We start from the raw sequence: 17,670 nt of genomic DNA, 5'->3' as shown, positions 1-17,670 counted from the left end.
AGGGCTGCTTGGTGGATCTCACTCTCTGCCAATTGGTAATGCAAAGTGCTTTGGACTTTCTGTGATAGCTGAGTATATAACCACACAGACAGACAGAGAGAGGGATCATGCTTCTCATAACATGCGCAAAATACAGCCAATATTGGAGTACGTAATGAAACCGCTGCTGTGATTAATTCACTGGTACTATTTTCACGTTGATGACATGTCAGCAATATTGAATACAAATCTTTAGGCTCATATGACAACCAGGCATCAACTCCCACATCAAATGTAGTTTCTGTTGTAGTACAAGAAAGAGCATCATCAATAATGGATATTTCACTATCACTGGGACTGGTGCTAATTTGTTTTTCATCACCACTATGTACCGGGGACTGAGAATTGTCTCTGCTGTGGATCCCAATCTTAGCATACAAAGCTGACCTTTTGCTCTGACCTGTGGCTTTTGTTGTTTCTCGAGACTGATGTGCTTACTTATAATAGTACATGTGGGTAAGGGCAAGCATCATGTGTTCTCTCAAGGCAACACTCTGGAAAAATTCTGTCACTTTTAACACTTCAAGTTTTGGGCAATTAAAGACTTGAACAATGACAAGGAAAAGCAGCCAGTGGTTTGACTCTGCTAATTTTGTCAAAAGCTTAACTGGCCAAGGGAGGTTATATATAGAAGACAGTTCAACACACAGTCTCATACCTTCTATTAGCAGGTGCATGTGCTTCTGAGTAATTTCTTGTGTAAATATATTGCCCATCATATCTACCACAGTGTTTAGTGGGAGTGACAACTCAAACAATTCCCCAGGTCCAAGGCTTCCCCTTACATTTACCTTATTTTTGCAACTGACAGAATAATACAGTTTTCAAGCATTTCTAATAAAGCTGCTGCAGCCTCTGCTCTAGTTTCCAGAATACAAAGTTGCTGAAGAATACTTCCAATTTCTGTTTCAATAAGAAGTTCATGTCCTTTTCGTTTCTCTGTGGTCAGCTTCATGCACCATGCAGTTCGTCTGGGATAGATCTGAGGAACAGAAAATTCCTTGTGCATAAAACAGATTTAAGAAAACTACATCTTATGAGATGGCAAGAGACCAAAGATCAATAGGGATGCACAAAAACCATAATATCAAGTTTTGGCCAGAATCAGAACTTAGTGTGCTACAGTTGATTGAAAAGAATATACAGTACTGTACAGTATATCAGATTCTCAGGTTTAGTGTTTTCTGTCCTTTTTCACAGTGTACATCAGAAATTTATCATCATTATAAATACAGTAATTCTGCATATTCTGATTACAGTGTATGATATTCTATATATCAAATACATTAGGTGTCATGTATGGTACAATAAATACGATTTCAGATGCAATAATGTTTTTACTACACATACATCAATATTCATTAACCATTCATTACTTTTTATGCTGCATTGTCAATTAGAAATAAGAAGCATTAACAATGAATTATATTTTAATTTATGATAAAATAACCAGCACCACAATAAAAAGTTCTGGTTCTAGCCAGTTATTTTACCGAAGTTCTGACTGGAATCGTAACATTATAAAAATCAAAGTTCCGGCCGGAACTAACTTTTGGTGCATCCCTGAAGATTAACAGAGGTACAGTAATGGATTATTTGCACATATATAGGTGTGCAAACAGTAATGATTTCCATGCTACAGATAAAAATACAGCTGAATATAATTGTAACAGCATAATAATAAAAAAATCATAACTCATATTATGTAGCCATTTAACAATCAAAATATTCTTAAAAAAAAAAAAAAAAAAAAAAAGGACTTACCAGAAATGCAGAAGCCAAAACTATCCTGAGGGAGTCAGCCTCAAGGCTAGTCATGAGAAGAACAGATATACAGGCAGAACAAATGGCACGGTTTGGCCAACTACTGAGAGCAAATCCATACACTTTGTTCTTGAATTCATCAATTCTGTGTTAAATTAAAATGGAAAATTCAATATTACTTATAATGTACAAAAAACTTTCTAATGTTACAAGAGATTTTAAACACAACTGGAAAAGGTTTTATCACTACAGGTGCTCCTCTACTTAAGTACGTTCAACTTACAAACTTTCAGAGATACAAATATCATCACTGAGGGGGGTTACCTGCCAGAACAGGTGTTTAATGTGGATAAGACTGGATTATTTTGAAGAAAATTCCAGATAGAACAAACATTACCTGAGAGGAGAAGAGTGAGCCAGGTTTTAAGGCTGTATTAAAGGATATAGCTGTACTAAATATCCATAATCTTTTAATTTTTTACAATATATTTGGTATCTACAAGAGTAAAGTTGGACTTACAAACAAGCTTCAGGAACATAACTCATTCATAAGTAGAGGAGAACCTGTATAAGAATTCATGAAAAAAAAAAGGAAAACATAGTACAAAATACTACTACTTACTTTTTCTTGTTTTTGTTTGCATAAATGCTTGCCAGGATTGCAGCACAAGCATACGTGAGTCGACATTCTTTAAGATAGTACAAATACTCCAAGGAATGCAGGATGCCATGTTTTTTTACCAACTCTTCATTACTAAAACTAGTAATTCCAGCATTTATATCATACCCATATCTGTGAATGTCAAAAATATATTCAGAAGATAATACATATAAATAAATACAGTATATTCAGATATGAAATCAACACATTAAAAGGATTATCAAGTGCGATTTAGTAAAATATATCCAAAGTTGTCTTTCAAACTGTTACTCAATCTTTTACTGAGTGTTTTCAATGGGAATAGAAATTTCTAGGAACATCTACCTTAACAAATTTGTTTGGAGTTTGATCTACTTTCTTGAATAAAGTGTTCAATATAAAATATACAGTGTAGACCATACATCCCAATTGGTCATAATTATGGGGAAATACACAAAATTAAAACAAAGGAGATATTTTAAAAAAGATTTGAAATATACATTGGTCATCCAAAGTAAAAAATACTGTACAACCATCTTGGCACATAATCCCTCATTAGCTAATGATTTTTGTATTATCCCCTTAATCATAACCAACTGAGTCTCACAGGCCACTCTGTAAATTAATATTATGTCATCTTTATTAATATTGTCATTGTGAGAGTTAAAACATTTGCCATCTTAAAGAAGGATGAAAACACTATCATTTAACAACTGTATAGAATATGGAAATATTAGATATTATGTTGCAAAAGTGTAATGTGTTATTTTCTCCTGGATATTAGGTAGCCATTGGTAATGTCCATTGAACAATGACACACCATATACAGTACTATACTGTACGGGCATAAAAGTACAGTTACATTAGAGCATTGTATCGCAGTATTTTCTGGATGTTTTAGATAATTTAGGATGGGTTCGGTTTACTGTACAGTTAATTCGTTGAAGAGAGGTACTACTGGAATCTGAGGAGCCATTCAGTATACCTATAAAGTCGCCCTCATACGCTATGGGGTTACGGCTGGGGTTGCAACAGATACCCGTGGATGTTAAACTGACATTTGTGCTGCCCCAAAAAACCTGACCCCATGTCCTTATTTATCAGAGTATACCTGTGCGAGTTCAAGTTTTTAAGACCAAATTATTTTGGCAAAAAATTGGGGGCTCACCCCTCTAAACGGGTAATAGTTTTATAGGTTGAAAAATATTTACCAGTAACTACCAGTAAACAATAGAAATGACACACCAACACACCACCAGCTGAGTGTCGGTACAGTTGCTAGGGCAGATTCTCTTTAAGGCCATCATAGCAAGCCCAAAGTAGCCAAATGCATGGTATGGTATGCACAGGACGATGTAAAACATAAAGTATTCATTTTTAAAGTTTATTTATAGATACTGTACATAAATTTTGTTCATTACATTTGAAACATCAATCTTGTTAATTAAATTTAAAACAAAAAGAAAACCACGACATACCGTATTTCTAAATACCCGGTATTTTCATTAAAAATATTACATCACAAGTATATTTTACCTTAACTGTGACTGAATGAATATAGGTAAGTATTCTCAGAATAATTATAAATATATTTAAGGGAATGACGCATATGTTACAGTGAAAGATTAAAAACAATGACTTCGCTGTTGTTCAAAGATTTAATTGCAACGTCAATGGTTTTCAGTTAAAAACTGTTGTACTGCATTCGTATTACAATAATATTCTATCCTATCATTAGCCTTATAATCCTTCCACAACTAAAGACCATTCAAAAGCCAAATACGTAAAATATCTTTTGAACGTAAAGAAAGAGAAAGTCATTGCTTTCACAATTTTATCCCACTTTCCATCGTAATACGTACATCATTTCAGCAAAAATATTACATTTCCATGTTCTCAGCTAAATGGTAGTTTTGTTGAAACGTAATGTACAATATATAATATTAAAATGCAAAAATAGCTATAAAAACAATTAATACAATCTGCAATGTACTGGCTGGCATCTCCACTGCCTGCTCCTGCTGCCCAAGGTCACCACTCCTCCCAACTTCGCCTCCCTCAGCTCCTCCACCTCCTCTGCCTCCTTCACCCCCTCTGCCTATTAAATCTAACACACAAATGTTTTGTGAATAACTGCACTTCCATCTCTATGTACAGTACTGAACTGTACTGCCAGTATTTTTACAAACAATAAACATGGCAAGAAAAGCTATTAAAAAAAAAAAAAAAGAGATAAAAATTTCACTTTACTGTACAATACCTATCCTCGGCGACAGGACAATATCGGGCTCATCGTCACTCAATTCCATAACGGTGAAGTGGGGGCGACGATTCAGCTGTGCTCTCACTGTCGCCAGTGATTGATGGTGTTAAATCTCCTTCGGTGATCAAAGAACATGTAGATGGGGAGTTGCCTTTCTTTCATTTCTTCCATGATGTTTTTGTATGGAGCGAAACGTCCTCCATCCTCGGTGAGAGATGAATTTCAGGGCACGCACTAAGGAGGGGTCCAGGTACTATAGGCCAGGTTTTTCAGCGCTCAATAAGTCTTGGTCATCTTATTCCTGGTCATCTCCCAACTTCTCCCAACGTTATTTCGTGCTCTTCCCTCATCCTCTTCCTCGCCTCCTCTTCCTTGCCTGAGTCTACTAACTCCCAGATCCTCCTCGTCAGCTCAGTGGCGCGGCTCTCACCTCAGCTCCCCTAATCTCGTCCCTCTGCCATAAACCTTCAGCAGCCACTTTCCTGGATGAAAAGCCAGGGTCTTCTGAATATTTTCATTAAAAATCCACCCAAAATCATTTTCCTTGTCATCGCCTTAAGCACCAAACAAAGCTCCCAGTCTTCCTTGAACAGGGCTAGAGGGCAGAGCCAATCATTTTCAATTAAAAAAATGTTGCAGCACATGTATATTTTACCTAAATCAGCTCTGGAATGAATATATTCTCACACAAATAGTAGTTTAAAAGGAAACGCGGATGTATTTCAATGTAAAATAGGATAAAATACATGACGAAACAAAAGACTTTACTCTAACCTTCCAATGTTCTCAAGAGATGTTGATTGCTTTTTTAATAGTTTTCGTTAAAATACTGTTATATTACAATGATATATCTATACTGTGCTTGATACTACATTCACGGAAATATTTTGAAATGATTTATCAGATATAGTGGAGAAAGTGACGAAAGCAATGACTCGCTGCTCAAAAGATGTTACCGTAACGCTTGAATGGTTTTCAGTTAAAAATCGTTGCATCACAAGTGAATTAGGATAGAATATTATTGGAATAATAAATAAAGCTTTTAACTTTGAAAACCATTCAAAAAGCGTATTACGTAACATCTTTGAACTTAAAGAAAGCGAAGTCATTGCTTTTCACACTGTCCACTGCACAGCGACGCCATTTCGTAGCAAAAATATTACATTTCCATATTCTCAGAAATAAATAGTAGTTTTGCTGAAACGTAATGCATTTCAATAAATTTAGATAAACTACATGAAAACAAAGACTTGTACCTAACCTTCCGGCGTTCAAGATATGTTACTCGCTTTTTTAGTAGTTTTGTTAAATACTCTTATATTAGTGATATTCATACTGTGCTTGATATAATACATTCACGAAATGTAATATTATTTTTGCAACTACAATGCTGATGTCAACACAAGCGTGGTTGCTGTGTGCCAGACTGACTGAGTGAGGAGAGCTGTGCGCAGTGTCTGTAGGTTGCGGAGCGATCTGCGTCCCGGGTGGTTCGGTACGCACGCGAAGTTGAATGGGGCAAAGTATCGAATGTATTTCTCAATTACTAATGTGTTGCGAATAGCCTCCAGCGGGGCAATCCGCGTATTTGCAAATCCGTGTATTATAAACCCGCGTATGTTAAGGGCCGACTGTACCTTATAATGAATTTCAGTAATTGGAAGTTTGGTAAAGACAGCTAATACTGTATACCAAACAAAGTTTGGTATTAGATGAGTTATTAAGATTTTTGGTTTATACCAAAAAGCTCCCTATACCAAAATGGCTGCACATCGATTATTTTGGTAGAGAGAGGTAATACTGTACCCTGTATAGTAATTAAAAAGGCTGAAATGTGCTGACTTTGAACTTTGAGGTGAACAAATAAAAAGAAATATTTAAAAATATTAATTAATAGTGACTTTAGTTGCCAGTTTAAGAGGGCTGTTTGAGGGGTAGACTTATCGGGTGAGTATTGCACTAAACATGAATTTTTAGATGAAAAATTGCAGGTCAACTAATGCACGAGATGGACTTGTAAAGCAGTACAGTAGACACAGTAATTGCATAGAGAAAAATTACTGTAATTTAAGTATACAGTGCTGGACAAGAGATTGTGTGTAACAAAGGGCGAATATAACAAACCTGTTCTTTTTCTGAAATGTAAAGATCCGACTCAGGTCAAAAGAAACTGTGCCATGCAGGAGATCATAGACAGTAACATCCAATGATGTACCATTTTCTGATTTTGTAAACATCTTCTGCAAAATGGGAAACCTCTCCACAACTCCTTCTGCTGTTTGCTGTAAGGACATGTTATGCCTGGCAAGGATAGTACATAGCTCTTCTATTTCACCACAAGGTTCACTATTTACATCATACTGAATAAAATCTCTCAAGTTCTTGGTTGGAGCAAAGAGCATGGTGAGAAAGGCTGGAAACTGTAGTTCTCGAGGATTTTGACAAGTTTCACTAAGAACTACAAGATTTTTCACACTCAAGTCATACAAAATTTTGTTGGGTTTTGTCTTCAGAAGCTTCATAAAGGGAACAATTGTATTTGCCCAAGATGGCAATTCAAGTTTTTCTAGGGCTTTACCTTCAGAAGCATCCAAGGAAAAGTTTTTAACATAATCATAGGCAGGTAAAACAAGATCATGGGCCCCCAGAAACTCCATCATTACTGTATGAATGTGGCTTTCAGAGACCTGGCAGGGGTGTTCTCCAGTGAAATCCGCAACAAGTTCAAAAGCTCCCGACATAAACAGTCGTCTCATGAGTAATTCAGCATTACCTTTTTCTCTTGTAATGAAGACTCCACACTTGGCTAAAATATTTAACACTAACTCCAAAAATGGTTCTTTGGCAATTATCACTAGATCAATCATACTTTGTGTTATGGGTTTAAAGAGTTCTGTTGACCACACTGTGTCCCTGCGGTCATGAGCTTCAAAACTCTGCACACTCCACGTATCTCCATCACCAGGTCCAAGAGAAGAGGAATCTAAAGAGTCGTGGGACTTGACAGAAGACTCCACATCACTAGCATACAGTGGTCCACTCAACAGGTTGAATCCTGCATATTTTGACTCTGATATATTTTCATACTTCTCATTTCCATCATTTCCTGATTTTTCTGGAATGAATGATCCTGCTTGCAGGTTCTTAGAGGGCCTAGAATTGTGATTTGACCTCATCAAATCTTCACTTTGTACTAGTTCATTTTCATGCAGGTCTGCTTCTTGACTATTAAACTCCCTGAAGATCCACCGCTTCAAGTTGTTTAAATCATGTTGATGAAGAAGGTACTGCCACTTTACATCGGCATCCACATTCTCCAAAATCTCTGGGTCTGTGAAAATATGAATAAATTAGTAAGGTGACATTCTAGGAAAAATTAGACAGTAGAAATAATATTCACAAACAAAGAAATTTCATGAAAACAATATACTGTACAGCAGATGAGATGATGATGATGATTATGACTTCTTTAGTTTGTCAACTGATAGTTTGAAAACAGGATACTTCACCTCTACCTATTTATGATCCAACTTGAAAGGGGGGGGGGGACAACAGAGTCCAGCAACATATAACACAGATACAGTGTATAAAGCTAAAGGACAAATAAATGTGAAGTCCTTGACATATAGGTAATGAAGTGTTCATAAGTACAATACAGGGCTGCCTCACTTATCGCAAAGGTTACGGGCATGAAACTTGTTAAGAATATTGAAATTGTGAATAGCGGAGCAATTTCTCCCATAAGAAATAATGTAAATAGGGGGGATACAGGCATCGCGGTGATCATGACCGCCCGATTTTAACACTTGTTTTACTCAATACATATAGAACATAAAAAAAATAAAGAAACAAGGCATAATATCAAATAAACATCAATAACAAACACTTTGAGTTTATTAGGCATATATGTTTACAAGTACAGTATACAGGGGTACTTTACATGTTTGAGTGTGTGAGTGTTTGAATGTTTATGTGCGTAGGTGTGAGAGGTAAGTTTTAAATGTAAACTGTTAATTTACCTCTGATGTGCTGTGTTGCTTGCTTGCTGAAGTTGGCATTAAGGGAGAGGGTGAAGGTTTACTGGGGTGAGAGGAGGCTGGGGTCGTCAACCACCTCACTGCCAGGGTCGTCAGCCACCTCACTCTCATTATCGGTGTCAATTTGCACTGAAAGCTGTTGTTCTCCAATAGATGAAGGCTGTGGTTCACTCGTTGAAGGCTGTGGTTCACTCGTTCTGTGTTCACTTGCTGAAGGCTGTGGTTCACTTGTTGAAGGCTGTGGTTCACTTGTTGAAGGCTGTGGTTCACTTGTTGAAGGCTGTATTCACTCGTTGAACTTGGTTGATGGCTGTGGTTCACTTGTTGAAGGCTGTGGTTCACTTGTTGAAGGCTGTGGTTCACTTGTTGAAGGCTGTGGTTCACTGGTTGGGCTGGTTCCTCGTTGAAGGCTGTGGTTCACTCGTTGAAGGCTGTGGTTTTACACTGGTCTTGAACAGCTGCCTAAAAGCTGTGTTCTGTTTGGATGTACGTGGGGTGGTTGGTGCACTGGGGTTGAAGGTTTGGCCATGATAATTACTTCAAGAGTCATTTGTTGTGCATTCTTCCTCTTCTCCTCAACCACCTTGTATGTCTTTCTTGACATTGTGGATGATAGTGCAACTTCAGTCAACATTAAGGTCCATTTCTAATGCCATATCCATCACCATCTCAAATGAAGAAATCAGTTTCCTTCGGTTCCATACAGTGAGGAGTTGTGTTGGAGTTTTATCTGCATCTTCTCCCGTTGCAAGTGACATTTCTTCTTGCTGAAGCCTCTCCAGTTCTATCAGGTCTTCATTGGTAAGTTCTTCATTGTGAGAGTCGAGGTCTTCTTTGTCAGTGTCATCCACTTCATCAAATCCAGCCTTCTTTACAAGTCACAATACTCTTCCTTATTGCAGGCACTGAAAGGAAACCAAGAAAGTTGTGCACACACTCGGGCCACAGCTTACGCCACACACCGTTCATGTTCTGTTGTGTTATTGCCTCCCATGAATCACTGATGTTTTTTATGGCTTTCCTGATGTTGTAGTGTTTTTTCCAAAACTCCCGGATTGTAGGTTCCCTTCTCCATTTGTCCCCTCAATCAGCTGCTCCATGATACGCTGAGTGTAGAGCGCCTTGAATGTAGAGATGACGCCCTGGTCCATGGGTTGCAGCAAATCCGTGGTGTTGGGAGGCAAAAAAACAACTTTTATGTTTTTACACCAGTCAACCATAGCTGGTGGATGACCTGGTGCATTGTTGATCACCATCAGAGCTTTATCATCAAAATTATTTTCCTTATTATAGCGACTAATGCGACCGGACACATATTTGAACATGTAGTCGTGCATCACAGATCCTGTTACCCACACCGTTTGAACGCCAGACGACCGGAAGTTGTCCCTTCACAACCCCCCTCAGAATATGGGGTGCTTCAGACCGGTACACAAGGAGAGGTTTAACTTCAGGTCACCCTCAGCATTTCCACCAATCAATAGAGTGAGGCGGTCCTTGGTAACTTTGAATCCCGGTGCAGTCTTTTCCTACTTAGATATGTAGGTCCGTGAAGGCATTTTCTTCCAGAAGAATCCGGTCTCATCCAAGTTGAAGACTTGCTTAGGACTGTACCCACCCTCCTTAATTATGGTTGCGAGAAATGGTGGGAACTTCTCTGCTGCTTCATGGTCGGTGCGAGCTGATTTTTCTTGTATTTTTACATTGTGGATTGATATACGTTTCCTAAATCTATCAAACCATCCACGGCTGGCACTGAACTCAGGTACTTTGGGTTTATCTTTAGTTATATCTTTCCCACAGCGATCTTGCCTTCTGTTGAATCATGCGTTGTGATGAAGGTGTTTTAAGGCACTGGGTCTGGTCGTCAATCCACGTGCTCAACATCCGCTCCATCGTTTCCTAAATCTATCAAACCATCCACGGCTGGCACTGAACTCAGGTACTTTGGGTTTATCTTTAGTTATATCTTTCCCACAGCGATCTTGCCTTCTGTTGAATCATGCGTTGTGATGAAGGTGTTTTAAGGCACTGGGTCTGGTCGTCAATCCACGTGCTCAACATCCACTCCATACTCTCCATCGCAGCATCATGGAACCTCGTCACCTTCGTAGCCGTCAGTGGTGTTGCAGCCCTGGCCATCTCCTTGGTCTTGTCGGCGCTTTTAACTATAGAATGCACCGTAGAGGGAGCCAAAGCCAAGCCGTGCACACGCCCAATCACTGATGTTTTTTCTCCGTGTTCATGTCTTTTTATGATATCCTATTTCACATCCAATGTAAATGCCACACGTGATCTCTTAGCAACATTGCTGGGAGTTTTAGTAGCTGGTTGCTTAGGCGTTACGAGATCACACAAAACACACGCCAGCACATGAGAGACTGAGGCAAGTGGGAGCGTATGGAGGAGGAATACGTACACACGCTGTCCTACGCTGCGGTTGAGGCGCGCGGTTCAAAATTTTTGCTCGTAAGAATTTGCGAATAAACGGGGCAACCATTGCGAATAGTGGAAATGAGTAACAATAAATTGATTGCGGATAAATGGGGTTACGAGTACCGAGGCTATGAATAACGGGGTTTGCCTGTAAAGACCTTGAGTACCGGAGTAATTAATCCACAGCGATGTCATTATGCAGACGGAATCCGTTACACTATACTGTATATTCGTGTGTTAATAAAAGCATACAGGTATTACACTAACACAGTTTGGCTTATTTATGCTCATAATAAATTAGTTCAAGTATAATAATCATACTTATGATATACTTTCAGGAAATTCAGTTAATTTTTTTTACTAAAGTGTGAATGAATGTAGGTAGGGTTCTAGATTTTATTATGTACATGTAAGTGGCATGGATGACCTTGTGCAGTGTGAGATAAAGTGGATGATGTGGATGTGTACAGTATACCATACACTCGTACACTTGAGTACATTGAGTTTTTATGATGAAAATTTTATCCAAAAAGTAAGGGGTCGAACTATATATGCATAGTATTTTTGAGGGGTTAAAATTAATTAATTTCCATGGGTCATTTATGGTGAACGATAGCTGTACATACATGCTGTAAGCTCCTTCATCCTGGGCTTGCCCACCATACCCCTAGATCCTTTCTTTATGTTGAAGCATGAAGAGCAGAGCCTCATTCAAAATATATGCCACTTGAAATCTACAAATACCTTGTTTTAGCCCCTGTCTTATAGGCAGAAGTATTTATATAAATGGGTTAGTTACATTACACTTATATACTCTATCACCCCCTGTAACTTTCCACTAGCTATGAGGTAGCATGTTCAGAGCATGTGATAAGGTGTGCCCACAGGAAGTCACGTCACTTAGTGCTGAGCTAAAGCATTAAAAGTAACCGGCTCTCTGGCTACCTATTGCGGGCAGTAGTTTGATTTCACTCACTAGAGGAAGACGTTATTTAGAGCCATCGTGGATGGTTCTGTCTTCCCTCGAGGGAAGACATTGGATATATTTCTGTTCTTCCCTCGATGGGTCCCTACTCACTCTCACTCACCGCTCATCGACAGGACGTACTTAGCAGAGCTATTTAACATAGCCTCCGTCCTCATTTAACACTCATAGCTACAGTGATTAAGTTACAGTGATAATCCTTTTTGAAGGTGTACATAGAACTCTTTATAATAAATACAAACAAAGGAACATATTGGATTTCACTACAGAAGATTCAATAAACTTTTATGTATATTTTAGTATCTCTAAAATATAATGTAACGTGCTTCACAAGTGATTGCTACAAGTGGTGACAACCCAGGAAGGTTGTTACACATATGACAGTTTCACAAGTAACTGTTATATTCATGGTAACAGTCACCTCAGCAGATACACAGTTGGTAAAGTTAGAGATATTACTGTGGCATACTGTTACATCTGTTAATAAGAGGCAATTTGTTATATAGGTGGCAGAGGTTATATACACTTGGAACTGTATATAATATATTTTCCTAATAAATGAAGAAAAGACAGTTGGGTTTTTGCTACTAAAAACCTTATATACTTTTACATGTTCCAGCCCCCTTAACTCATCAAGAATCAATGGTTAAGGGCCGGTTCATAGGGTGGCAGCGAAAGGCAACCAGACCAATAACATTAACCAGTGTTCGCCAATAAACTTTGAACTTATTTTAGCACTTATACCATACAAAGTAACAAACATTCACCAGTGCCTGTTACGGGTGTGACCAGCGCAGCTCAAGGTGACCAAGTCTCCAATCTACAGTGGTAACAGTCGAGGTAATCGTATCTCCTGTTCCTACTGTTACAAAGAAGATATTGGGTGCACAAAACACTAGTTCCCTGTGCTGCATATATTATCAGTATGTTAACTAAATTTTAAAATGACTAATAATTTTAATATAAAAAATGAAAAAATATTAAAGAGCACAACTTTCTTGATATTTACTCCACTGGAAACGAATGTAAAGATAGAACAGATTACTGAATTGGCAGACTAGTCCATCAGCTCAACAGCTGATGCTCACAACAAAATGTGTTTGTCGTAAGGACTTCGTTAATCGAAGTTTTGTTCGTTAACCGAATTGAAGATCCTTATGGGAGGTAATTCGTTAACCGAAATTTCGTTAATCGAACCATTTGTTAACCGAGGGACCACTGTACATAAATTGGTGATGTTCACCTGTAAAGAAGAAAAAAAAATATCTGTACAGTGGTCCCTCGGTTAACGAACGCCTCGGTTAACGAAATTTCGGTTAACGAACTGCCTCCCATAAGATTCTTAAATTCGGTTAACGAACAAAAATTCGGTTAACGAATTTCTTACAAACCGACCTCAACATGTTTTCGCTTGCACTGGCCGGTCAACCAGCTTTAGTATTAGTCCGCCAATACATTAATCGGTTCTAGGGCTTAAATTCCTTACTATTTTAGTAAATATCAAGAAGTTTATACTATTCAATAATTTTAAAGTTTAATATTCAATTTTTTAGTCATTTTAACAATTATTGAACATAATTGAAGGTAAAGTGACTAGTTTAATGCGCGGCATCCAGCCTCTTAACACAGCAAACAGGCGTTAGTCTCTCTCTGTTTTCACTGGAGGTAACATCTTGCTTGAGACTCTCTTCAACTAAACGCTTTTTTTCTGTGTTTCCAAGCAAATTATTGGTCATTTTGAAATATATTTTACATATTGACAATATATAATGCAGTGCAGTGTTGATTTAAAGAAAATAATCTTGAATTACACCAAGAGACTAAAATTTTATGGGTGAAATGGTGCCATGGGGTGACTTCTCTTCCACCCCAATGCCTTCTCTTCTTCCTTCTCCTCCACCCCCATTCTAATTCCCATCATCATCATCATCATCCAGGAGCCTTCTACATACACACCTCAAAGTAAGTGAACTTTTCTACCATTTTTGTTGAATTTAGGCAATTTTCGGTGAGCTGGAACCAATTACCCAAAAACCCATTGAAACTATGGTTTCGGTCAACAAATTTTTCGGTTAACGAACAACCTGCTGGAACAGATTGTGTTCGTTAACCGAGGGACCACTGTACAGTAAATGAAATAATAAAATAAATACGCTTAGGAAGCATATTAAGGGTAAATAACAAGTGAAATACAGCCACTCCTCGACTTACGACGGGGTTAGGGACCCAAATCCAGGTCGTAAGTTGAAAATGCAAAGATAATACGTACATAGAAAATCTAAAATGGATGTCTCTTTTTCTTCTCAGCACCACAAAACTCTCACTTTTACGCTTGCCAGCCATTTTAAAGGGAATTACAAACCAAAATTTTGTCAGTACACAGTGCAATCACTAACGTCGGGACTCGAAAATACGTAATTTGAAAAAATTTTGGTACAACTAGGGCGGTCGTATGTCTGAGTGGTCGTAAGTAGTCTTAAAGGAAAATGGATAAACCTTACATGATTAAGTTATTAAATTAAATTTGCCTTAATCTCACCAAAAACAGGTTGTAGCTAATTGTTTTGTAGCTGAGAGCCTCTGTGCAGTTTTTCAACGAAACAAAATTTGATATAATTCAAAATTTCAAATGGTAAGAAAGACTATCGTCCAAAATTATAGTGCTATACTGTGCCTGCTACAATAAATTCATAATAGTAGCATAAATGGAAATAAATTCTTTTTAATAATTTAAGAAAATTAATTGGGATCAGTACGTGTTGAGGAGCTGTGCCTGAGTTCATATATATTTGTTCTTAGGAACAAGAATAGCTTCAGTCGGGGTCGGTCAGTCTGGTGATTTTACCGACTCGACTCCGACTCCACAAGCATTTCCTCCGACTCCTCGACTCCGACTCGACTCCACAGCCCTGGTTAAAAGGAAATGACAATGCATTTAGAACTAACAAAGGAAAACAATGCATTCATAAAAACAACAATAATGCAGGAAAAAGCAGTCAAACCAAAGGAAAAACAAAAACAAAAAACTACTCCTAAATTGATTTTTACATCACATACACTACACCCGTAGTCCGTCAGCCAGCCGGGCTCAGGCTCACCTGGGCCAACCTTCGACTGGGGAGGGCCGTGGAGTTCTTGCGGAGGCGGGTATGGAGGAGGCACAACAGAAGGGGCCAGGAGGCGGCAGTGCACCACGGGTAGTAGGCACAGGTGTGGGAGCCGTTCGCCAAGTGGCGTCTGTTTAGCAGGATGGACACCCACCACTGCCACCCAACCTGTGACATACTGCCTGTGGTGGGGCTTCCACCACTATGCCTGTCCTGTCGGCTTAGTGGCTGCGTCACTGCACCGCACCTGCGTTGCCCCGACTAGGAGCCAGCTGGCGGGATACCTCCCTCATGACAGGACCCCATCTGTGTTTCATTAAGCGCACCTCCCTCTGCTGAAGTGCCACGCCCGCCAGTGCTGGTCCACCTTATAGTGCTGTCTGTGCAGGAGCGCCGTCATGGAACTGGCGACAGAGTGGCAAGTTGGGCGGGCGACATTCACCCCGCAGGCGTGTTCAGGTACTGGAGGAGGGCCTGGGATGTCTGCTCGCGGTCCAGGCTACCCCGGGCCCGTGTATCCCTGAGGGAGCCTCTTGGCAGCACCAGCCCCAGCCTCTGCCCTGCCATTGGACTGGGGAAGTATAGACGTGAGGCGCCCCCCCATGACTTAGAAATCTGTCATCTCAAGGCTGGCCAAGGTTGGCCTCCATCTGTGATGCTCAAGTACCCCCACCTCGCCCAGTAGGCCCGCCAGACTGGCGATAATTTTTCAGGGGTAGCCTCGTTGGGGAAGTGGGCGTCTCCAGCCAACATCAGTCGATTAGCATATACTGAAATGCGTCTTGTTTCAGGTGGTCGTCGGCCACCACTTGTTGAAAGGGAGATAGTCTGGCGCTGGGGTCAGAACCAGCGACTCCGGAGGCTGGGAAGAAGTGGGTCTGCGGCAACACCTGAGGACCCGATGATACTGAGTCACCCTCCATGTCAGGCCATTAGACAGACTGCCGGGCCCGCCTGAGCATTGAGTCGAGCCCTGGTGCCCCATGCAGGTTGCGGCGACCAGTGGCGGGAGGAGTCAGGGGATGACAAGCGCCACGCAGCCCCTGGTGCAGGGGTGTAGGTGACTGGCTTGTCACAGCCAACCTGTGTCCTCACCGAGGCTCACAGGCATGAATGAGCCCTCCTGTGACTTGTGGGGGTGCCAGTCGCCCGCCAGCACCCTCGACACTAGAATCTGGTACACTGGGTCGTCCGCCGCCGCTTTGCATACTGTGTCTTCGTCCATAGTGATGCACCCATCCTGATCCAGTGCTGCGATTGTGACTGCACACACTGCAGCGCACAGGTCCTCCTCTTGGTCCATGTCCTCCGCATCAGGCGCCGCCCTGAGGGAGGGGAAGCGGGATAGGGCGTCAGCTGCACAGTTCCGCTTCCCTGGCAAGTATTTGACCGTGAATCGGTACTGCAGGGTCTTCTCCTTGAGCCTGAACAGGCGCGGATTCGCCACATCCGTGAAGGCTCTGTCCCCTAGCAAGCCAACTAAGGGGCGGTGGTCCGTCACCAGAATGAGGTTCGGGCAGCCAAGGAGGAACAGCCTGGCCTTGCGCAGGCACCACACCACAGCCAGGGCCTCCCCTTCTACTGCAGCATAACCGGCCTCGGCCGTGCTCAGATGTCGGCTACCACACAGAGCCAACCGCCACCCTCCTCTGCAGCAGAAGGGCGTCTCTGGAGAGGCACAGGCACAGTATTGTTGCAGGACGACGAAGCCGATGCCCTCCCTGCTCCAATCAGTGACAGCTGCCGTAGGCCTGGATTTGTCGTAGTACACCAAGCCGTCCCTGGCCAACTGACAGATGGTGTCCTGGGCCTGGCGAAACTTGAGCCGCAGCTGGTCGTCCCAATACACCTGCTTGCCCACTGGCTTCTTGAGGAGCTCACGGAAGGGCTCCATCACAGGTGCAGTGGCAAGGAAGGGAGCCAACTGATTAACCAGGCCATGCCAGGACCTGATGTCAGTGATTGATGGCTGATCCGGCATGGGGAAGTCCTTGATGGCTGACAGACGTTGGGCAGTGGGCTGGTACAGGTCCCACCCCAGGAGGAAACCCACAAACTCAGCTTCTCTCCTGCAGAACAAGAACTTTTCTGGTTTCAGCGTGATACCTGTGCGAGCGCAGGTCTCCAGAAAATCGTAAGTGTGCCAGAACGCCCCCTTCACACTGGAGTCATAGAGGAGAGTGTCATCCACGCACTTGTACTTGCAGGGCACATCCTGAATAGCGTCGTCAAACCTCTTGGTGTAAGCATCTGACGCTGAGCAATGTCCCATGGGCGTCCTGCAGTATCGAAAACGTCCCCACGGCGTGATGAATGTGGTCAGGCGTCTACTCTCCTCCTCCAACTCCACTTGATGAAATCCCCAAAAGGCGTCGGCGACGGTTTTGAACGAGTGCACT

General features: G+C 41.0%; 1 protein-coding gene across 1 annotated transcript in view; it reads right to left on the bottom strand.

Moving 5' to 3' along the window:
* Positions 1 to 817: 817 nt before the first annotated feature.
* Positions 818 to 17,670, bottom strand: part of LOC121855746 — an 87,279-nt gene continuing 70,426 nt past the window's right edge. Inside the window, exons 14-17 of the mRNA XM_042350854.1 lie at positions 6,831 to 8,037; positions 2,426 to 2,596; positions 1,804 to 1,948; positions 818 to 1,021 (exon numbers count right to left, since the gene is read on the bottom strand). Coding sequence (XP_042206788.1) covers positions 827 to 1,021; positions 1,804 to 1,948; positions 2,426 to 2,596; positions 6,831 to 8,037 — 1,718 coding nt within the window. The 3' untranslated portion in view covers positions 818 to 826. The remainder of the gene's footprint in view (positions 1,022 to 1,803; positions 1,949 to 2,425; positions 2,597 to 6,830; positions 8,038 to 17,670) is intronic.

The sequence above is a fragment of the Homarus americanus genome, unplaced genomic scaffold, assembly GCF_018991925.1.
Source record: "Homarus americanus isolate GMGI-L3 unplaced genomic scaffold, GMGI_Hamer_2.0 scaffold39722, whole genome shotgun sequence".
NCBI classification, from domain to species: domain Eukaryota; kingdom Metazoa; phylum Arthropoda; class Malacostraca; order Decapoda; family Nephropidae; genus Homarus; species Homarus americanus.
This window is presented reverse-complemented; position numbering and strand designations above follow the sequence as displayed.